Source organism: Rhincodon typus, chromosome 17 (assembly GCF_021869965.1).
Source record: "Rhincodon typus isolate 14 chromosome 17, sRhiTyp1.1, whole genome shotgun sequence".
NCBI lineage: Eukaryota > Metazoa > Chordata > Chondrichthyes > Orectolobiformes > Rhincodontidae > Rhincodon > Rhincodon typus.
The window spans coordinates 16,013,967-16,032,072 of NC_063348.1; the positions used below are offsets into that span (position 1 = coordinate 16,013,967).

General features: G+C 40.1%; 2 protein-coding genes across 2 annotated transcripts in view; one reads left to right on the plus strand and one right to left on the minus strand.

The window, feature by feature from the left end:
* slc22a18 (solute carrier family 22 member 18) overlaps positions 1–17,491 on the minus strand; it is an 85,203-nt gene extending 67,712 nt beyond the window's left edge. Inside the window, exon 1 of the mRNA XM_020532240.2 lies at positions 17,086–17,491. Within this exon, the coding sequence (XP_020387829.1) occupies positions 17,086–17,193 (108 nt within the window). The 5' untranslated portion in view covers positions 17,194–17,491. The remainder of the gene's footprint in view (positions 1–17,085) is intronic.
* Positions 17,492–17,668: 177 nt separating this feature from the next.
* Positions 17,669–18,106, plus strand: part of tssc4 (tumor suppressing subtransferable candidate 4) — a 16,677-nt gene continuing 16,239 nt past the window's right edge. Inside the window, exon 1 of the mRNA XM_020532239.2 lies at positions 17,669–17,886. The gene's annotated coding sequence lies outside the window, so the exon portion shown is untranslated. The remainder of the gene's footprint in view (positions 17,887–18,106) is intronic.

Below are 18,106 nucleotides of genomic sequence, written 5' to 3' on the forward strand. Positions count from 1 at the left end.
TGTAAATTTCTTCTGCACTCTTTCCATTTTAATAACATTCTTCCTATAGCAAGGTGACCAAAACTGAACATAATACTCCAAGTATGGCCTCATCAACGTCCTGTACAACTGCAAAGTAACTTCCCAACTGCTATACTCAATGCCCTGACTGATGAAGGCCAGTGTGCCAAAAGCCTTCTTCACTGCCCTGTCTACCTGTGACTCCACTTTCAGAGAACCGTAACTTCAGTATCTCCTGTAAATATTTGCCAGGAGACCCAAAGTGAACTATTTCCTCTACTGACACTGTACAGTGTCTATTGTTAAACCCAATATTAACGAGAAATTGGTAAATAATTCAAAGCTTCATTATATTCTTATTGATGAACTGGTTTAACCACATTACATGCAGCTGTCTATTAATCAAAAATGTTCCAAACAAAGGAAATATCTTGTACTTAAAAATGGATACAAAGTTACCCTGACATTGAATAGCTAATAAATGGGAATTGAATGTTTTCATCCATTCATACTTACCCAGCCAATTAATAATGAATTAATTTACCAGTTCATACGGGAAGTCTCATGCATTAAAAAAATTACTGCAAATCCTTCTTTCAGGCAATCATTGCTTTTCCTTTCAAGTTGAAGTCTGAGAATGCTGTCATGAGGCTGTCAAAAATGGGATCCAACAAACATCTGTTGGACACAGAACTTCTAATTATATAACAGGTAATTTAAAATATAGATATATACATAATATCAGTAGGGAAAAAAATGGAACTTGGTAAAAGAAAATGTATGTTAATTTTAAACAGCATCCCTTCATCTCCTTAGGATGGCCCCGAATCCTTCATAACCAAGCAATTACTTTGAAATGTAGTCACTGTTGTTATGTGTGAAAGCATGACTACCAGTTTTCACACAACAAGGCCCCATAAACAGCAAATAAATGAGATAATGAAATGTTTATCTGATAAATTACAGAGTATTGCAGGACTATTCCCTCCAATTAAATAATTGATAATGTCACAGAAACAGACAGCTAAGCCAAATTAGCCTTTCTACCTCAGTACTTGCAACATACTAAAATTAAAATCTTCAAAGACTCTGAAAATTGACCTCAGCGGTTACTAACCAGACCTTTTTGAATAACCGATCCTAGACTCTGGAAATAATCAATGCGCAACATCAGTTTGTCGCTTAAACAAAAATGCTGAGCAATATATTAACAATACAATAACTGTAGTAAAGCAAAATTAAACAACAAATTAATGTAATTGGTCTATGCCATAAACCCAAAAACCTTTGTTATCAGTCCCATTTACACAAAAGATGGGCATACAAACAAACACAGATAAGGGATAAATAAAAGAAAATAACAAAACTGGCCAGGTTACTAAAGTGGTTTTCACGATGCATTGTTCCATTGACATAGATAATGGATTATTGGTTGATTTTCTGAATATGCCAATCAGGGTTACCTTTACTGTTCATGCAGATAAAGGCTTATAACTTAGTTTTCTATTCTCTGAGCTTCCGAAAGCTACTCATGGGAGGTTAGGCAGGGAGCTTTCAAATCTTCATGCTGTAGCATCAACAGCCAGATTTTCTCACAGAAAACAGTTCAAAACCCGTTTAAAATTCTGACCACTCCCTGACAGACTGACTGTTTCCTCCACAAGGTCCCAGTTACTATTCAAAATCTGCCACTCTCTTGTGCAAAACGTTTTTTTCAGACTTGCTGGAACCAATTCGCAGGTACTAACCTCATTAATAGCCAACTTCTGCTATATGTTTATATATATTGTTCTTCCTCAGTGAAGTGTCTATAGAACTTTGTGATCAGGAAGCAACCTGAAATTAACTTCCAGGCCTAACCTCAGGAATAAACAAAAGCCTGTTTTGGTTTGTTTTCTTTTTAACATAAGTTGTCACCCACAGTCCAAAAGTGATCTTTACCTCACAGTTCCCAGTTCACAGCTCCAAACCAAAACTAATAAAAGAATAGAAGTGAATGAATGAAAAAGTGAATAAATGAGAATGAATGTATAAATGAATAAAAAAGAATAAATGAGCATAAAAATGGAAACTTATAAGAAGGGTCTGTGGCACAGTGATAGTTTCCTTACCTCAGGTCTAGAGGCCTGGGTTCAAGCCCAGGAACTTAGTTTAATGTTCCAGCACCTACAGAGTATAAAACTGTTACGGGAAGATAGGCAAAGTGGAGTCAAGCACAAAAATAATTAACTGGAACAAGTAAGTTGAAAAAGGATCTGGGGCGGGTGGAGTGGAATCAGAAATAGGTAGGCCAAATAGGGAGTGAATTACTGGAGGCCTTCACTGTCAACTGGATCAAGTGCAGAGTAGATACATTCTCACCAGCAGAAAGGGAGCACATTCTAAGCCAGAGTTCCTTGGATGGCTGGATATGAGGCTATGAATGAAGGGATTGTGGCTACTGCCAGGATAGCAGGCTACACTCACTGCATCATTTTAAAATTATGACCCTTCCAGACCTCGTAACTTTCCCTGTTTCTGGTGGGCTACAAAGTAACGAATTGCATCATCAGGAGTCCTGCTATTCTAGTAAAGTCATCTACTCTCTCATCTTACAACTAAGCAGTAAACGACAGAGGCTTCTGTGGGGAAAACTTGTCTTTCTTTACAAAGCTCCCCTTCTCTGCAAACTTCACTCCGTTTGCAGGACATGATGCAGACTCAGAAAGAAACATCTTCTATCATGCGCCTTCAAGAGATGGGAGAAAGTCATGGACCAGAGACTGAGAAAATTAGTCGAAATCCATGAGGGTCGGTTTAGATTGATGCCCAGGAGAACCACCACCAATGCCACTTTTGCTTTGTGACAAGTGATGGACAAATATCTGATGGCCAACAAAACATGAAGGTTGTATTCATCAATCTAGAGAAGGCATAACACCAGCTATCTAGTGACAAAGAAGTTGAATAGAGGGATTAAACACTTTTCCTTTTTACAAAACCATGTTGACTTTTCCCAATTATACGGAGTATTTCTAAATACCCAGTTATAACCTCTTTACTGATCAATCCTAAATATCAACCTAATTAGTCTACAGTTTCCTGTTTTCGCTCTCTCTCTATTTGAAGACAGGGGTTACATTTATTACTTTCCATTCTGGTGGAATGCTCCTGTACAAGAGAATTTTGGCAAATGAACACTAAAGCATCCGATACCTCACTAGCTCCCGCTTTTAACGCCCTCAGGTGAAGTCCATCCAGAAATGGAGACTTGTCAGCCTACAGCCACATCGGTTTGCATTCCTTGTGATTGTAATTTCACTAGGTTACTCTCTGCTTTCTGCCTCCTGATTTTCAGCTATTATTGAATTTTTTTTGCATCTGCTATAGAGAAGACAGAGCAAAATATTTGATAAATTCTTCTGCCATTTCCTTATTATCTACTTTTGACTCCCTATTCTAACTCTCTAGAGGTCCAATATGCACACATCTTACTCTTTTCCTTTTCAAGTTCCTGCAGAAAGTCTTGCCACCTGTTTTTACATTTCTAGAGTGATTCATCCCACACACTTAATCTCTCTATTCTACTTCTTTGAAGTACCATGTGAAGTGGATAAAGGACGCTGTAGATACATTGTACTTGGATTTCCAGAAAGCATTTGATAAGCTGGACATTGAAGGTTATTGTGAAAAATAAAAAAACTCATGGTGTAGTGGGTAACATGGATAGAAGATTGACCAGCAGTAAACAGAGTATGAATGAATTGGTCTTTGTCTGATTTGGTAAGATGTGATGAGTGGAGTCTCATAGGGATGCGTGCTGATGCAATTTACATCAATGCTGATGACAGCAAAGTCACGAGTGACACTTTTTCTTCATTAACCTTAGTCATTCTCTAACATTCTATACATTCTCACCAATCATCTGACCTGCTACTCAGTTGCATGCCTTCCCTAACTTTCTTAGGTAGCTATGGATGGTGGATTTTCCCTTTAGGATTTTTCTTAATAGTAAGAACATACTTATTCTGAAATATTCCCTTAAATATCTGCACTGTGTCTCAACTAATCTCTTCCCTAGAATAGTATGTCAATTCACTTGCAATTCTCCAGTATGCCACTTCACTAGGCTATAGTCTAGTGGCATTATCACTGAACTATTAATCCAGAGGCCCAGGTAATTTTCTGGGAACCTGAGTCTGAATCCCACCACAGCAGATGGTGGAATTTGAATTCAGTAAAAAAAATATGGAATTAAAAGTCTAATGACCGTGAATTAACTGTCAATTGTTGGAAAAACCCATCTGGTTTATTAATGTCCTTTAGGGAAGGAAAGTGCCATCCTTACCTTACTGGCCTATATCTGACTCAGACCCATAGCAATGCTGGTGACTCTTAATTGCTCTCTAGGATGGGCAATAAATGCTGGCCTAGCCAGCGACACCCTCATTCAGTGAACAAATAAAAACAAAACTACCAGGTGTAGAAAAACCTGCTTCCTGGTTTGTTGCAGAATGTACAGTTCATAGAAATTGCCCCAATACATTATGAACACATTTCCTTGACTACCATTGCCAATCTAATTTGCTCACTGCATATTTTTATTATTACTCATTCAGGGGATGTGGGTGTCACTGGCTGGGTTAGCATTAATTGGCCATTTCTAATTGCCGAAACTGGCTTGCTGGAGGCATTTCAGAGGGCAGTTAAGAGTCAGTCACAATGCATCTGGAGTCACATGTAAATCAGACCAGGTAAGGACATGGGATTTCTATTCCTGAAGGACCAGATGGGTTTTTACAACCAACAATAATTGTCATGGTCACCATTACTGAGATTAGCTTTTGGACTAATTGAATTTAAATTTCATCAACTGCAATTGTGAAATTTGAACTTGTTTCTCCAGGGCCTCACCTTTGAATTATTAGTTCAGTGACGTTACCGTGCACTAACACTTCATTCGAGCTAGGAAGCAAAGTTACTAAGGGAAGTAAGGTTAGAAATCATGAGGACTTCTTCCAACCAATTTGTACTTGGGGGTGATGCCAGGAGAGTGGAGGATTGCAAATTTTAACTCTTCTTTGCAAAGGACAGAGTTTAAGCCTGGTAAGAACAAGCTGGTAGCTGAATGTCAGTTGTGGAAACACTTGCAGACAATAACCTATGAGAAAATTAGTTGGCATTTGGAGGAACATGGGTTAATAAAGTCAGGGCAGATTTGTTAAAATCTATTCACATTTGTCTAACTTGATTAAATTCCTTGAAGTAATACAGAAAGCTGGTAAGATTAGTGTGATTAATGTATATATAAACTTCCAAAAGGCACATAATGTACCACTATAACAATGCAGTCACTCCGATCATTTAATGGCCTTGAGAGTTGAGGTCCCTTGTTTAAAATGTAGTCTGTTCACTCATTAAAGTAGTAGCTGAACTTTGCAATTGTTTGCTTTTACTACCCAAGTTTTAAAACTGCTCTCCCTCTGGAGGCTGTCTGCCAAGGAATCTGTAGTTATCTGCCAGGAATTATGTAGTTGTTCCCATATTATGAGAACTATGGTCATCCAACTGGACATTCTTCTCTTACTGACAACTCTGTAGGAAAAAAGGAGGATCACTTGGGGTTCTTCTCCAAATTACCTTAGATATTAAAAGACCAAACTTTATTTCCCAATTCATATTTTTGGATTATTACTCCAGTCACAACCATTCTGCTACCACACCCACATTTTGTTCAAATGTATATACTACTTTAAGCCCAGCAGAACTTGGACTCACAGCATCATTTACATTTTCAGGATGTTATTGGCTAAAATCATGGTTTTGAAAGGGTTAATGTTAAAGAATTGTATTAGGCCCCACTCAATCCAATATTATCAGCAATCTTGAGTAAATAATCAAGGAGTCTCGCTCTGGATCCTGATAGGATCAAATATATCATCCCTAGCTCCGGTTAGTGTTAACAATAATGTCTAACCAGCTAATGTCACTTGCATCTATTGCTATAAAGCAATAAACAGAATCTTAAGACAAATGCTTCTTGTTAAGACGATTTGTTTATCCTCTACCACTACTAGCTGAACCGGCCTTCAGCCATAGTAGAGAAAGGAGGATTTCTTTAACCAGACAATGGGAAGGATGTGGCACTTACGCCCAAAGGAAGTGGTTAAGATGAATAGCGGAGATGCAATTAAGAGGAAGGTAAACAAGTATCTGAGGGAGCATGGCAAATATGGTTATTGCCACATCACCCCTCCAAGTGACATTTTAATTTATTTTTCTTAAGTTTCTGTTTTAGTAAGTTTCTATTGCGTTTCTTTTAGTTTCCGTTGATTGGTTGATTTTGCCCCACAAGGGGTTATCTAACTCATTTAAGTTTTATTTAAGAGTAGAAAAGGGGGATTGCTGGTAGTACTCTATCGCAACCATAGCTGCCAATGCTTGGTATTGCAACACGCGATAGGGTGATCAACAGTAGGGATCAATACATAAATGCCTCAAGATAACAATGGTGAAAAAAAATCATTTGACCCAAGAAAAATTTCAGAAGTGAGTTTATTTCATTTAAAATTTTACTGCTTCAGACAGTCAACAGCTGCTGGCCTAGAAACAGAGATGCAGTCTGAAGAGCTTGGAAAGAACTGCAGCATAAAAGCATGACTGCAAGCTAAAATCTTCACATCAGAGAACTGGTAAGAGGCACAGGAATGACAGTGGGAGATATGAATAGAGCAAAAAGACTTAACCACATTGCAGTTAGAGTCCTTGGCCTCATTCAAGGTTTGGTTGTAAAACAACCGGTTTGGTACGCCAGAAATGAAAGTAAAGGGCCCTGTGGAAGGGGAAAAATACCTTAAACTAATGGTGCAAAAGACCAAAGGACTGGTGGTTATAGAAAGTAAAGAGGAGCATTTACCACTTGCGATAGGTGGTATTGTCACATTGAGCACACTCCATGAGGCACATTTACAGTAACAACTTCAATGGCCGTTAAATTAACTTATACTGAAAGTGCATCATTGGGAACATCGTGGAGCAGATTGATAGCATCAAAAGGGCAAATGAAAAATACTTACAAAATAGACTCTGACACGAGAAGTTAGTAACAATAATTTTTAAGACCGATAGGGCTTCAGTTAGCTTAGTTGGCTGGATAGCTGGTTTGCAATGCAGGGTGATGCCAACAGGGTAGGTTCAATTCCTACACTGGCTGAGATTACCACAAAGGGCCTTCCTTTTTAACCTCTCCCCTTGCCGGAGCCTTGGCATCCCTCAAGTTAAACCAGCAACAGCTGTCTCTCTTTAATGTTCAGGTAGGACTGTGGCGAATTTACCTTTTAATATAGATAATTTAAAACTATTTTGATGGGAAGCCCTATTATGACCGCAGCCAAAGAATTTCATTTAAAGAAATTGTGGAAAAGAATATGCATTGTGTTTTAGTTTGTCAAAGGTGGGAAAACACCCATTTTGCTTGTGAAGAAGCTGGAAAACTCCAACTAAGCTACAAAAAGCAAAGAAGATTCTACTTTGCCCACAGAAAGGAGGCAAGTAGTAATCTGAAAGTGAAAAAGATAATGAAACCCCCAAAATGTCAGAGATTGCTATTTAGCAGAATTTAAAAACGAAAAGCATTGACACAATACAATATTGTCATAATACAGAACATAAAGCTTTATTACAAAGAATACAGAATGTCTTAATAGAGTTTAAAAGCTTATTAAGCAAGCACAAGAATACAACTTTGTAATAATTGAATTTAAAAGCTTGAGGAAACTTTAAACTAAGAGAACATAAAACAGCATTAAGATGTTGCAAGGTTCCAAGCCAGCTGATTACAAACAGGATTTAGATATAGCAAATTTAAAGCAATTTTGCACAACAAAGTAATGAAAGGTTCAATTATGTCCTCTATGGAAATGATATTCTCTGGCATGTGCAAAGACGTGATTTTATATCCAGAAAAGCCACTTTTGATGTTCCTGTAGTGTAGTGTACAGAAAACTCAAATTTCACTGCTGATGGAAGCATTCAAACAAAAACATATAATTAGCAATTTAATCACCAGTCATTTCAAAACAGGAGTGAAACAGTTATCTGAATTTCAATCCAATCATCACCAAGTCAATAATACACCATGGACTTATGACCCAAGTATTTCATAACAACTCATTGTACCTGAAATAAAAGATTTGTCAGAGCAGTACATCAGAAGAAAGGGTTAGAAATTGACCAGATCCTTCAGTAACTACAAGTAAACAACACATTATCTTGCTTAATATATAACGCAATTATCGTAATCCTCGAGTTAATGGTATTTACGACTCCAAACTAAATGTTCTGGACAAACCTAACAGCGTTTTCACTGTTCTGACAGAAGAAGGAGACTTCGGAAAGGAAAGTTACAAATCCAATGTTTTTCAAAACATTCAGGTATCTTAATGGTTATGTGGTATCTTAATGGTTATCTTGTATCTTAAGGAACTAAGTTTAGCCAATCTTCAAACCCTATACGCACCTGCAGCACTGACATACCTTGAGCATTTCTTGTAGGAACTGTGTGTTTGTTTGATGTAAACTTCCCTAGATCTATAATTCTTTAAATATAAAAGATACTTTAAATATTTATTCCTTGATGGTTCAGGAAGGATATCTAACACTGAATAACATAGTTCAGAAACAGCTTGATTCAATTCTCAGCTTCTGCAATCACCTTCTCAACTGGAATAATGGCAGAAGCTGTATAGTTGGCTTCTGTGTCCTTGAATGAGAGAACTCAGCCTTGATTTTATGTACGGCTCTGGATATTAAATCCAGAACCTTAGCGGATTTCACTTGTGCGTAGTGATGCCAACTGCAATATCCAGGTTCAACTAACTGGCATTTCCAGAAATATTGCACTGCATTGTATTGGCATGCGGCAGAAATGAAGGTGGGAGAGCATGGTAAAATATCTGGGAGGCATGAGAGGGTGATTCCCCAGCTTTGTCTCAAAATGGTCATCTGACATCAGATAAAGTCACTCAGAATTGGAAGATGGTTTGCATGATTCAGGAAATTTGCTTAAGGCTCAAGAGGAACTTATGGAAGTGGCCTGGGAGGGGAGTGGGAATATAATGATTGTAACAAGGTCAGCCAGCTGGACATCATAGAATATGAGTACCCTGAATGGGGCTGGTAATCTGGTCCACCAGAGTGTCCTAGCTGACAAATAAAAAGGGGAGTATCAGAGCTACTGCCATTCTGAGAGCTGAATCTAAAGAGGTAGTACTAAAGTCAAGGACTGGTCACATGTAAATAAAGGATGACTAGGAGATGGGAAATTGGCCTCTGAAGTCATGTCAGTGGTAACAAGGGTAGAGCATGAACCTGAAGAAACACGTTCAGAACAGTTGTCTTTGAGTTGGGGTAAGCGTTGCTTACATCATGCCTTAGTTTGGGAAGCTTGACTTGTCCAATCTGTCAAAACTGGTCTCAGCATGTGGAAAGAATGCATTATTTTTTCCTGGGCAATTGACATTGTGTCAGATGAAAAGCAAGGAGTAATTCTGCTGACAGCCTGTGCAGCTGCAAACACTAAAATCTGTCAAGAGTGGACAGACATTGTTCAGGAATATTACGACTGCAAGCCTCTTCAATTTGAAAATTCTGTTGTTTTCACTTGGTAATTCCAGAACCAGGGGAATCCGTATTAGGATTTTTGAATAGGTTTAGATGCCTGTGATTTAGATTAACTCTTAATGAGATGCTAGAAACCAATTAGTATGTGGGATTAATGATGTAACTATACAAAAACACCTATTAGCTGAAGCCCAACTGAACTTCAAACAGGCACTACAACTAGCTTTAGCATAAGAAAATGCAGCAAGTGGAGCATATGTGTTATAGGGTACTCTGATGGAAGTGGACACCCTCGCCAGTTCAACTGGGCTTGGGGTACACTATTTGTGTGTAGGCAAGTGCATAGCCTCACTCAGGAGACATCCTGATCAGAGGAACTCCAGCTCAGCACACAGCAAAACCCCAAAACAAAGCCAAGCCTCGGTCATATGTTTAAAATTTTCTTCAGGATCCTGGCCAGCAAACTACTGTAGTTGCTGCCAGTTTGTGGACTCAAGACAGCTAAAGAGTTCAGAGACATAAATTGTGTAAGATTACACAGGTCAGTATCCAGGAGAGTCTGTACCCAGGAAATTCATCTATCTAAAGATGATTTGGAATTGCTTAGCAACATCCAAATCAGAACCAATTATCAAAATAAACATCTGGTTAAATGGTTATCTGGTTCTAATGGGAGGTTAATACTGAACTGGATCTGGATTAGTATTGCTCTGGAATCCAGCCCTTAAGTTTACACAAGACTTCGGCTAGACTGAGAACCTATACTGGGTAACCTTTATAGATTAAGGTTTCAACTTCGGTTCCAGTCTCTTATGAAAAGCAATGATTCAGTTACCAGTGATTGTAGTAAAAGGCTCGGGTCCAAGTTTGATGGGGCGAAATTGGTTGCAAGAGATTCACTTAGATTGGTTTTAATTAGAAAATGGCTGCCTGAGTGATGTCCTAATTAATTACCCAGAAGCCTTCCAGGAAGGTCTAGGGGCTATCAGAGGAACTAAGGCGACCTTGCATGTTGACCAGGAAGCAATTCCATGATTCTGCAAGGCTTGCCCATTACAGGCAGAAATCAGAAGGTTGGAAAGTGAAGGAATCATCAAACCAGTCCAACTTGTGGAATAAGCAGCAGTCATACTGATTGTTCTGAGGAAGGGTCACCGGACCCGAAACGTTAACTCTGTTTTCTCCTCCACAGATGCTGCCAGACCTGCTGAGCTTTTCCAGCAACTTTGTTTTTGGTCATACTGATTGTGAAGCCCGACAGGTTGGTTCGTGTTTCTGGGGATCGTAAACAAATGGTAAACTGTTTATAGTAGCTTGATCAATACCTAACCCCTCAGGATTTATAAGCAAAACTGGCAGCAGGGGGCTGTCCTTCATGAAGCTGGACACACGCGTAACTTACATGGAATTGCATTTAGATGAAGATTCCCAGAAGTATACCACAATTAATACCCATAAGGACTTGGACCAATATATGAGACTACCATTTGGGATATTGTCGGCCTGTACAAATTTTCAGTGGACAATGTAGAACACTTTCGATGGTCTACCTCAAGTCACCACTTACCTAGATGGTGTTCTAATAATAGGGAAAACTGGTAAGGAACACTTAGATCTTGGATTTAGACCTAAGGCTATTTTTTTTTGAAAGGTGGGCACATGCCCAAGAATGGTAAAAGGTGTTCCATGACGCCAAGTGATCTACTTAGGTTACAGAGTTGCTGAGACCTGGTTACACCCATCAGAAGAAAGTGAGGCCAATCAAATGTGCCCTGGCTCCCATATCTATCCAGGAGCTTGGGTCATTTCTTGGGCTGATACTTTATTATGGAACGTTCATACATGACCTGGCCTCCATCCTGGCACCTTTGCATCAACTCCGTTTTTAAAAAAAAGTCAGCCTTGGAAATGGTCGCATAGACAAGCTCTAGATTTCAGTGAGAAGTAAAGAAGCAGCATCTCTGAATACAACGGGGCCTTGATCAGATGGGCCAATGGGCCAAGGAGTGGCAGATGGAATTTAATTTGGATAAATGTGAGGTGTTGTGTTTTGGTAAGGCAAACCAGGGCAGGATTTAGATAGTTAATGGTAGGGCCCTGGGGAGTATTGCCGAACAGAGGCCTAGGGGTGCAGGTGCATAGTTCCTTAAAGGTGAACTTGTAGGTAGACATTGGTGAAGGAGGCATTTGGTATGCTTGCCTTAATTGGTCAGTGCATTGAGTATAGGAGTCAGGATGTCATGTTGCAGCTTTCAAGGACATTGGTGAGGCCACTTTTAGAATACCACATTCCATTCTGGTCTCCCTGCTACAGGAAGGATGTTGTTTAAACTTGAGGTGCAGGAAAGATTTACAAGGATATTTCAAGGGTTGGAGGGTTTGAGCTATAGGGAGAGGCTGAATAGGTTGGGGCTGTTTTCCCTGGAGTGTTGGAGGCTGACAGATGATCTTATACAAGATTATAAAATCATAACAGGCATTGGAGAAGGTGAATAGCCAAAAGATCTCTTTCGCGGGGTAGGGGAGTTCAAAACTAATGGGCATATGTTTAAGGTGAGAGATGAAAGATTTAAAGGGACCTAAGGGGTAACTTTATCATGCAGAGGGTGGTGCGTATATGGAATGAACTGCCAGAGGAAGCGGTAGAGGCTAGTACAATTGCAACATCCGGGTGTATACATGGATGGGGATGTTTTAGAGGGATATGGGCCAAATGCTGGCAAATGGGAGTAGATTAACTTAGGATACCTGGTCAGCATGGATAAGTTGGACCAAAGGGTCTGTTTCCAAGCTGTATATTTCTATGACTCTGTAAAGGGAACTACAATGAAATCAGGATAGAATTAGCCTAAGTGAACAAGGCGGATAGATTAGCAGGAATGACAGTAAGCAAGCAGTGCCAGATACTTAATAAGTAATTCATGACTCTCAGCAAAAATACATCCCTGAAAGAAACAACATAAAAGGAGACAAAAGTCAGTGATAGCCCCCAAGACTGTGATCAATCCAGAGCCCAGCAAAGAAGGACTAAACAGATCATAAAAAGAGAAAATAAGCAACAAGGGCAAACTAGTGAGGAATATCAAAAGTAACAACAGAACTTTTTTAGATATATAAAAAGGAAGAGAACTGTAAGTAAACATAGGCCCCTTAGAAGATGAATCTCGGAAGATTGTTATGGGAAAGTATGAAAATGGCAGAGGAGTTAAGCGTATATTTTGCAACAGTCTATACAGTGGAAGATACTTTGAACATCCCGTTAACACTAAAGAGTACTGGGGAGGAATCAAGTACCATCACTAAAGTAGTATTAGACTAACTAATGGGGCTAAAAGACAAGTAAGTCCCCTGGCTCTGATGGCTTGCCTCCTAGGATCCTAAAAGAGACAGCTACAGAGATAGTAGATGCATTTATAAATCCCAAAAATCCGTGGATTCCGGACAAGTACCAGAGGATTGGAAAAATGCCAATGTGACATCTCTATTCAAAACTGTAGCAGTTCTGGGCTATCTGAAAGCATAAACACACAAGGGAAAGTTTTAGTGTAAAGCAGGTGTGGGAGTTGGTGGTGGCGGGAAAACACGAGGTGCATTGCCACATCATTTGCAGCTCATAACTAACTTCATTGTTCTGCAATCTGATGTGATTTCAGTAATATCATGAGGAATCAAACAAAGTATGATAGTAATGCTTCAATAACACCACTGGCTAGGGACTCAGTGATGGATCTTCAATTATCCCCAGTCTTCCCCCCATGGGGGTCATCACATGCAACCATATCCATCTCTACTGGTTTTTCTGCTATTGCTGTCTATCAGGGGTCAGCTTTCTCTGTAAGAGACAGCAAAGTGTCTGAGTGTTTAGGTAACATGCTTTTCATAGCTGACAGTATATAAGAACTGAGGTGTGGGTGCATTGTGGGGAGAGGAAACACATGAATGCCTGTCTGTTAACTATGTAATTATCATGTTGTGCATTGCATAGGCAGACAGTTTGGCAGTACTATTAATTAGATATGACATTTGAAGATGCATTGTGGCCAAAGGTCTAGTTTCAAGTCCCACCTGCCTTGAAGCCATATTATATGTCTGAACAGTTTAATAAAAATATTTTTGCCCCACTACCTTTGACCATGTATGCAAGTTATTTGACTTTCAGAACTGTATACAAATGCTTGGTGTCAAACTCTTGGCATTGACTTTCATGCCTGTCCACTCTCACTGCTTCTGCAGTTACAAGAACAGAAAATACTGAAGAAACTCAGCAGGTCTGCAGCATCTGTAGAGAGAAAAACAGTTAATGTTTTGAGTCCAGTGAGCCTTCTGCAGGACTGTTTTCACTGTCTCCTCAATATCTCACAGTTCAGTCTCCAGTAATAAGGTCTCCAGTGTCATATTTGAAAACACAGAATTTCTCTCTGTCCTGTTATGCAATTACTAAGGTGTCTTTCTTCATCTCACATTCTTCTCTGCCAATTGAAGAGGTGTTTTTTTCTTTATTCATTCACAGGATGAAGGTGTCACTGGCTAGGCAGCATTTATTGCCCAGAGGGCAGTTAAGCGTCAATCACTTTGCTGTGGGCCGGGAGTCACATGTAGGCCAGACCAGGTAAGGCAGTTTCCTTCCCTAAAGGACATTACCAGAAGGGCTTTTCCTGACAATTTACAATGGATTCATGGTCATCATTAGATTCTTAATTTCAGATATTTATTGAATTCAAATTCCAACATCTGCGGTGGCAGGATTCGGAACGTTTTCTGGGTCTCTGGATTAACAGTCCAGCGATAATACCACTAGGCCATCGCCTCCCCGGCTTTATGATACACAGGCTAGCTTTAAAGTAGAGATAACAAGGTGTAGAGCTGGATGAACACAGCAGGCCAAGCAGCATCAGAGGAGCAGGAAGGCTGATGTTTTGGGCCTAGACCCTTCTTCAGAAAAACTGCAGATGCTGGAGTCAGAGATAACACTGTGGAGCTGGAGGAACTCAGCAGGCCAGGCTGCATCACAAGAGCAGGACAGTTGACATTTCAGTTCAGGACCCTTCTTCAGAAATCAGAATACTTTCCATCTGTCTTCACAAATAGTACTATTGATGTCAAAGGTGGAGGTAGTAGAGAAGTAGATAGAATAGAAGTACTAAAATGTTGGCAGTACTCAAAGGAGAAAAGTCATCTTGGTGGTGAACAACAGAAATAGCTGGAGAAACTCAGTAGGTCAGGCAGCATCTCTGGAGGAAAAAAGCAGTCAACTTTTCAGGTCCAGTGACCCTTCTTTAGAACAAATTGGTCCGATCAATGGTCATTGGACCTGAAACATTAACTGTGCCTCTCTCTCAGCAGATCCTGCCAAACCTATGGAGTTTCTCCAGTTAGTTCGGTTTATGTTTTTGTTTCAGAAAAGTCATTTTGTCTAGGGATCTGATGATCTGAATTACCTTAACCTCATACAAAGTGGTACAGGACAAATCAGATTAGAAGATGAATGCATGGCTCAGAGTGATGTCAGACAAGTGGGTTCCAGTCCATGGGAAGCTGGCATCAATATTGGGGAAAGTAGTATCAGCACTGCTGGGTCAGTATCCACCTGAACCATATACTGGGTCGATATTATTCGAGCCATATAACTAGGGAAGTAGAGTAATTTGTGCTTAAAAAGCACGAAGAAGGGATTAAATTTGGGTATATCTAAATCAATGAATAGACGACGCAAAAATGATATTAGTTTTAGAAAGGATAAATAGACTTCTTCAAGAAGTGGTAGAGACTACAAATCTAACAGTGAATTAACAGATAAGGCTAGAGATTAGAAACATGCATAAAACTAAACACACGGTATCTGATGCACACAGTTTGCAAGAAATAAACAGAAACTGAACTGCAAATGCACACAAAATAGGTACAACCTGACAGCCAGAGAGATGGCTGCAAGATTGGTATCTCTGTTAGCTAATGATGGTATTAACGCAATAGACAGGAATGACCAATTTTAAGAAACCAGGATGTGAAAATCATTTGGGTAGAGATGAAGGATGGTAAAGGCAAGAAGTCACTTGTGAGATTGTTGTACAGGCCTCCTAATATTAACCAGAGGTAGAGATGTTTCTTCTGGTGGGAGAATCTAAAACTAGGAGTCACTGTTTAAACACAGGAGATCAGTTAAAACAGATGAAGCATTTTTTTCCCCAGAGTCACCAGTCTTTGGAGTGGCAATGGAAGCAGAGTCCTTAAAGATTTTTAAGCCAGAGGTAGGTAGATTCTTGTTGGCAAGAGGGTGAAAGACTATCAGGGATAGGCTGGAATGTAGATTTAAGATTACAGTCAAATCAACCATGATCTTATTACATGATAGAGCTGGCTCAAGAGGCTGATTGGGCTACTTTCGCTCCTGTTTATACTGCAGGCAACTGAAAGAAACAAAATAGAACTTGCAGAGGTTCTCACCAGAATATTCCAATTTTCCTTGGGTATGGAGAACGTGCGAGAAGACGGGGATGTTAAAAAATTACGTCATTAGTCAAAATATGGGAAGGGAATAGACCTGCAATGCGAGAGCCCATCGGCCTAACGTTGGCAGTATAAAAACTTACAATAAAATAAATCTCAGAAATCACAGCGAAATTCTCAAGGAGGGCATGGCAATCGGCAAAAGAACCAAAAGGAGCACTGAAGGAAGCAAAGAAATTGCCGTACAAACTCAGTAGGTCTGGCAGCATCTGTGGAGAAAAAAGACCCGAGTTTGTCCAGCAAGTTTTTGTTTCAACATCCGCTAATTTTCTTTTTAATTTTCTTATAGAACTGAGATTTCTTTTCAACCAAGTTAACAATTGTTACTGAAAACAAAAAAAAAAGAATACTGGAGATCACAGCCGGTCAGGCAGAATTCATGGAGAGATAGCAAACTAACGTTCTGATGCTGCCTGACCGGCTGTGATCTCCAGCATTTTTAGCAATAATTTCCTCCCACGTTGTATAACAATTGTTAAGACCTGGAATGCCTTGTTTGGAATAATGTGCAGATTAATAATAACTTACAAGGTGCAGTTACGGGGAGAGGGAAAACTGTGTGGTAAGAAAATAAAACAGGAGTGGGGAGGAGTGTGTTCACTTGGATAGTTGCTTCAAAGAGCCGGTTCAAGAACGATAGGTCGAACAGCTTGGCTTACTGCACTATTACGTAAGTTTCAATCACCTCTTGATGCATTACTCAATAAACTTCGTGGTACTTCCTGCTCGCGCAACGATGAGTGCCCATGTTTAAAAACTTTATTAAATTCTTTGCAGCTTAGACAGTCCGTTCAATCATGAAACATTAAAGACGAGGAAGTTTATAATGAAACCACACAAGGCAATTCTAATGTTTCATGATTCAGCAGACTCTTTAAATTGTCGTTCTTAGTGACAAGCTCCGAGCATTGCGCAATCGAGGGCACTCGACTGCATTTTAACTTATCAGTTATCAGTAAAAGGCAGGTTACTACTCACAAGCATGACCCCAGTCTGGATCCAGAAGCAATTGGAATATAGAGCCATATTGATGTGAGCTATCCGGATGACGAATCCCGATTTACTGCCTTGCTCTGGAATTGCCATGATCTCCAAGCGCAGGCGGGGTTCCTATCTGTTTTGTATGGCTGCACACCTCAAACTCCTGTGCCTCTATGATCAGCCTGGCTGAATAAACATTTAATTCAAGGTGGGCGAGCGTCCGTACCGGCACACAGCACCAGTTGACCGGTGGGAATCCCAAACAACAGTACACAGCAGAGAAGCGGTACTAACCATCCCACAAGGCGGGCAAGCAGAAGGTTTACACAACAACTCAATATCCCTCTATCCGGCCCGCCATTGCCTACAGTAATATGCAATATTGAGCGCGCATTTAGCGTGCCAACTGGCCGAGCAACAAAAAAATCCCGTCTTCTCCCTCATCCTGATTGGAGTAAACCAATTCCTCGGCTCTTAATTCGTCGGAGCAACTGCTCATCACCGTCGCTTGGCAGGCTTGCCGGTTGCTGCCATGGAGATGGTTTGCACGGTATGATGGGAATTGTAGTTCTCGAGGATGAAGCGAGAGCTGTGGGACTACCATTCCCATCATGCACCGAGGGTAGCGGTGCGCTTGTTGTCAGTGCGTGGGCCTGTAGAAGGTGCCGCAGAGACCGGGATCAGGGAACTAGGTTATTATCGAGACTAGAGGGATATGGACTCAGAGTCACAACTGAATGAACAAAGAACCGCTGTGCTTTTGGAGCTAAACAATATCTTGACCACCACTCGGAATTTGTGAGTATTGCGGAGTGCGTGAGAGATGTAGCAGAACACACAGTGCGCCATCTTTAAGCGGAGATATGAATGTTTCATTAAACAAATAAGTCTGAAAATCTAGCGTAAAAAACGTCTGTTATAACTTATTATTGTAGTGATAATTACATTTCCGTATAGAAGACATCAGGCCATCATCGTTTCAGAGATAGTAGGAAATGCAGATGCTGGAGAATCTGAG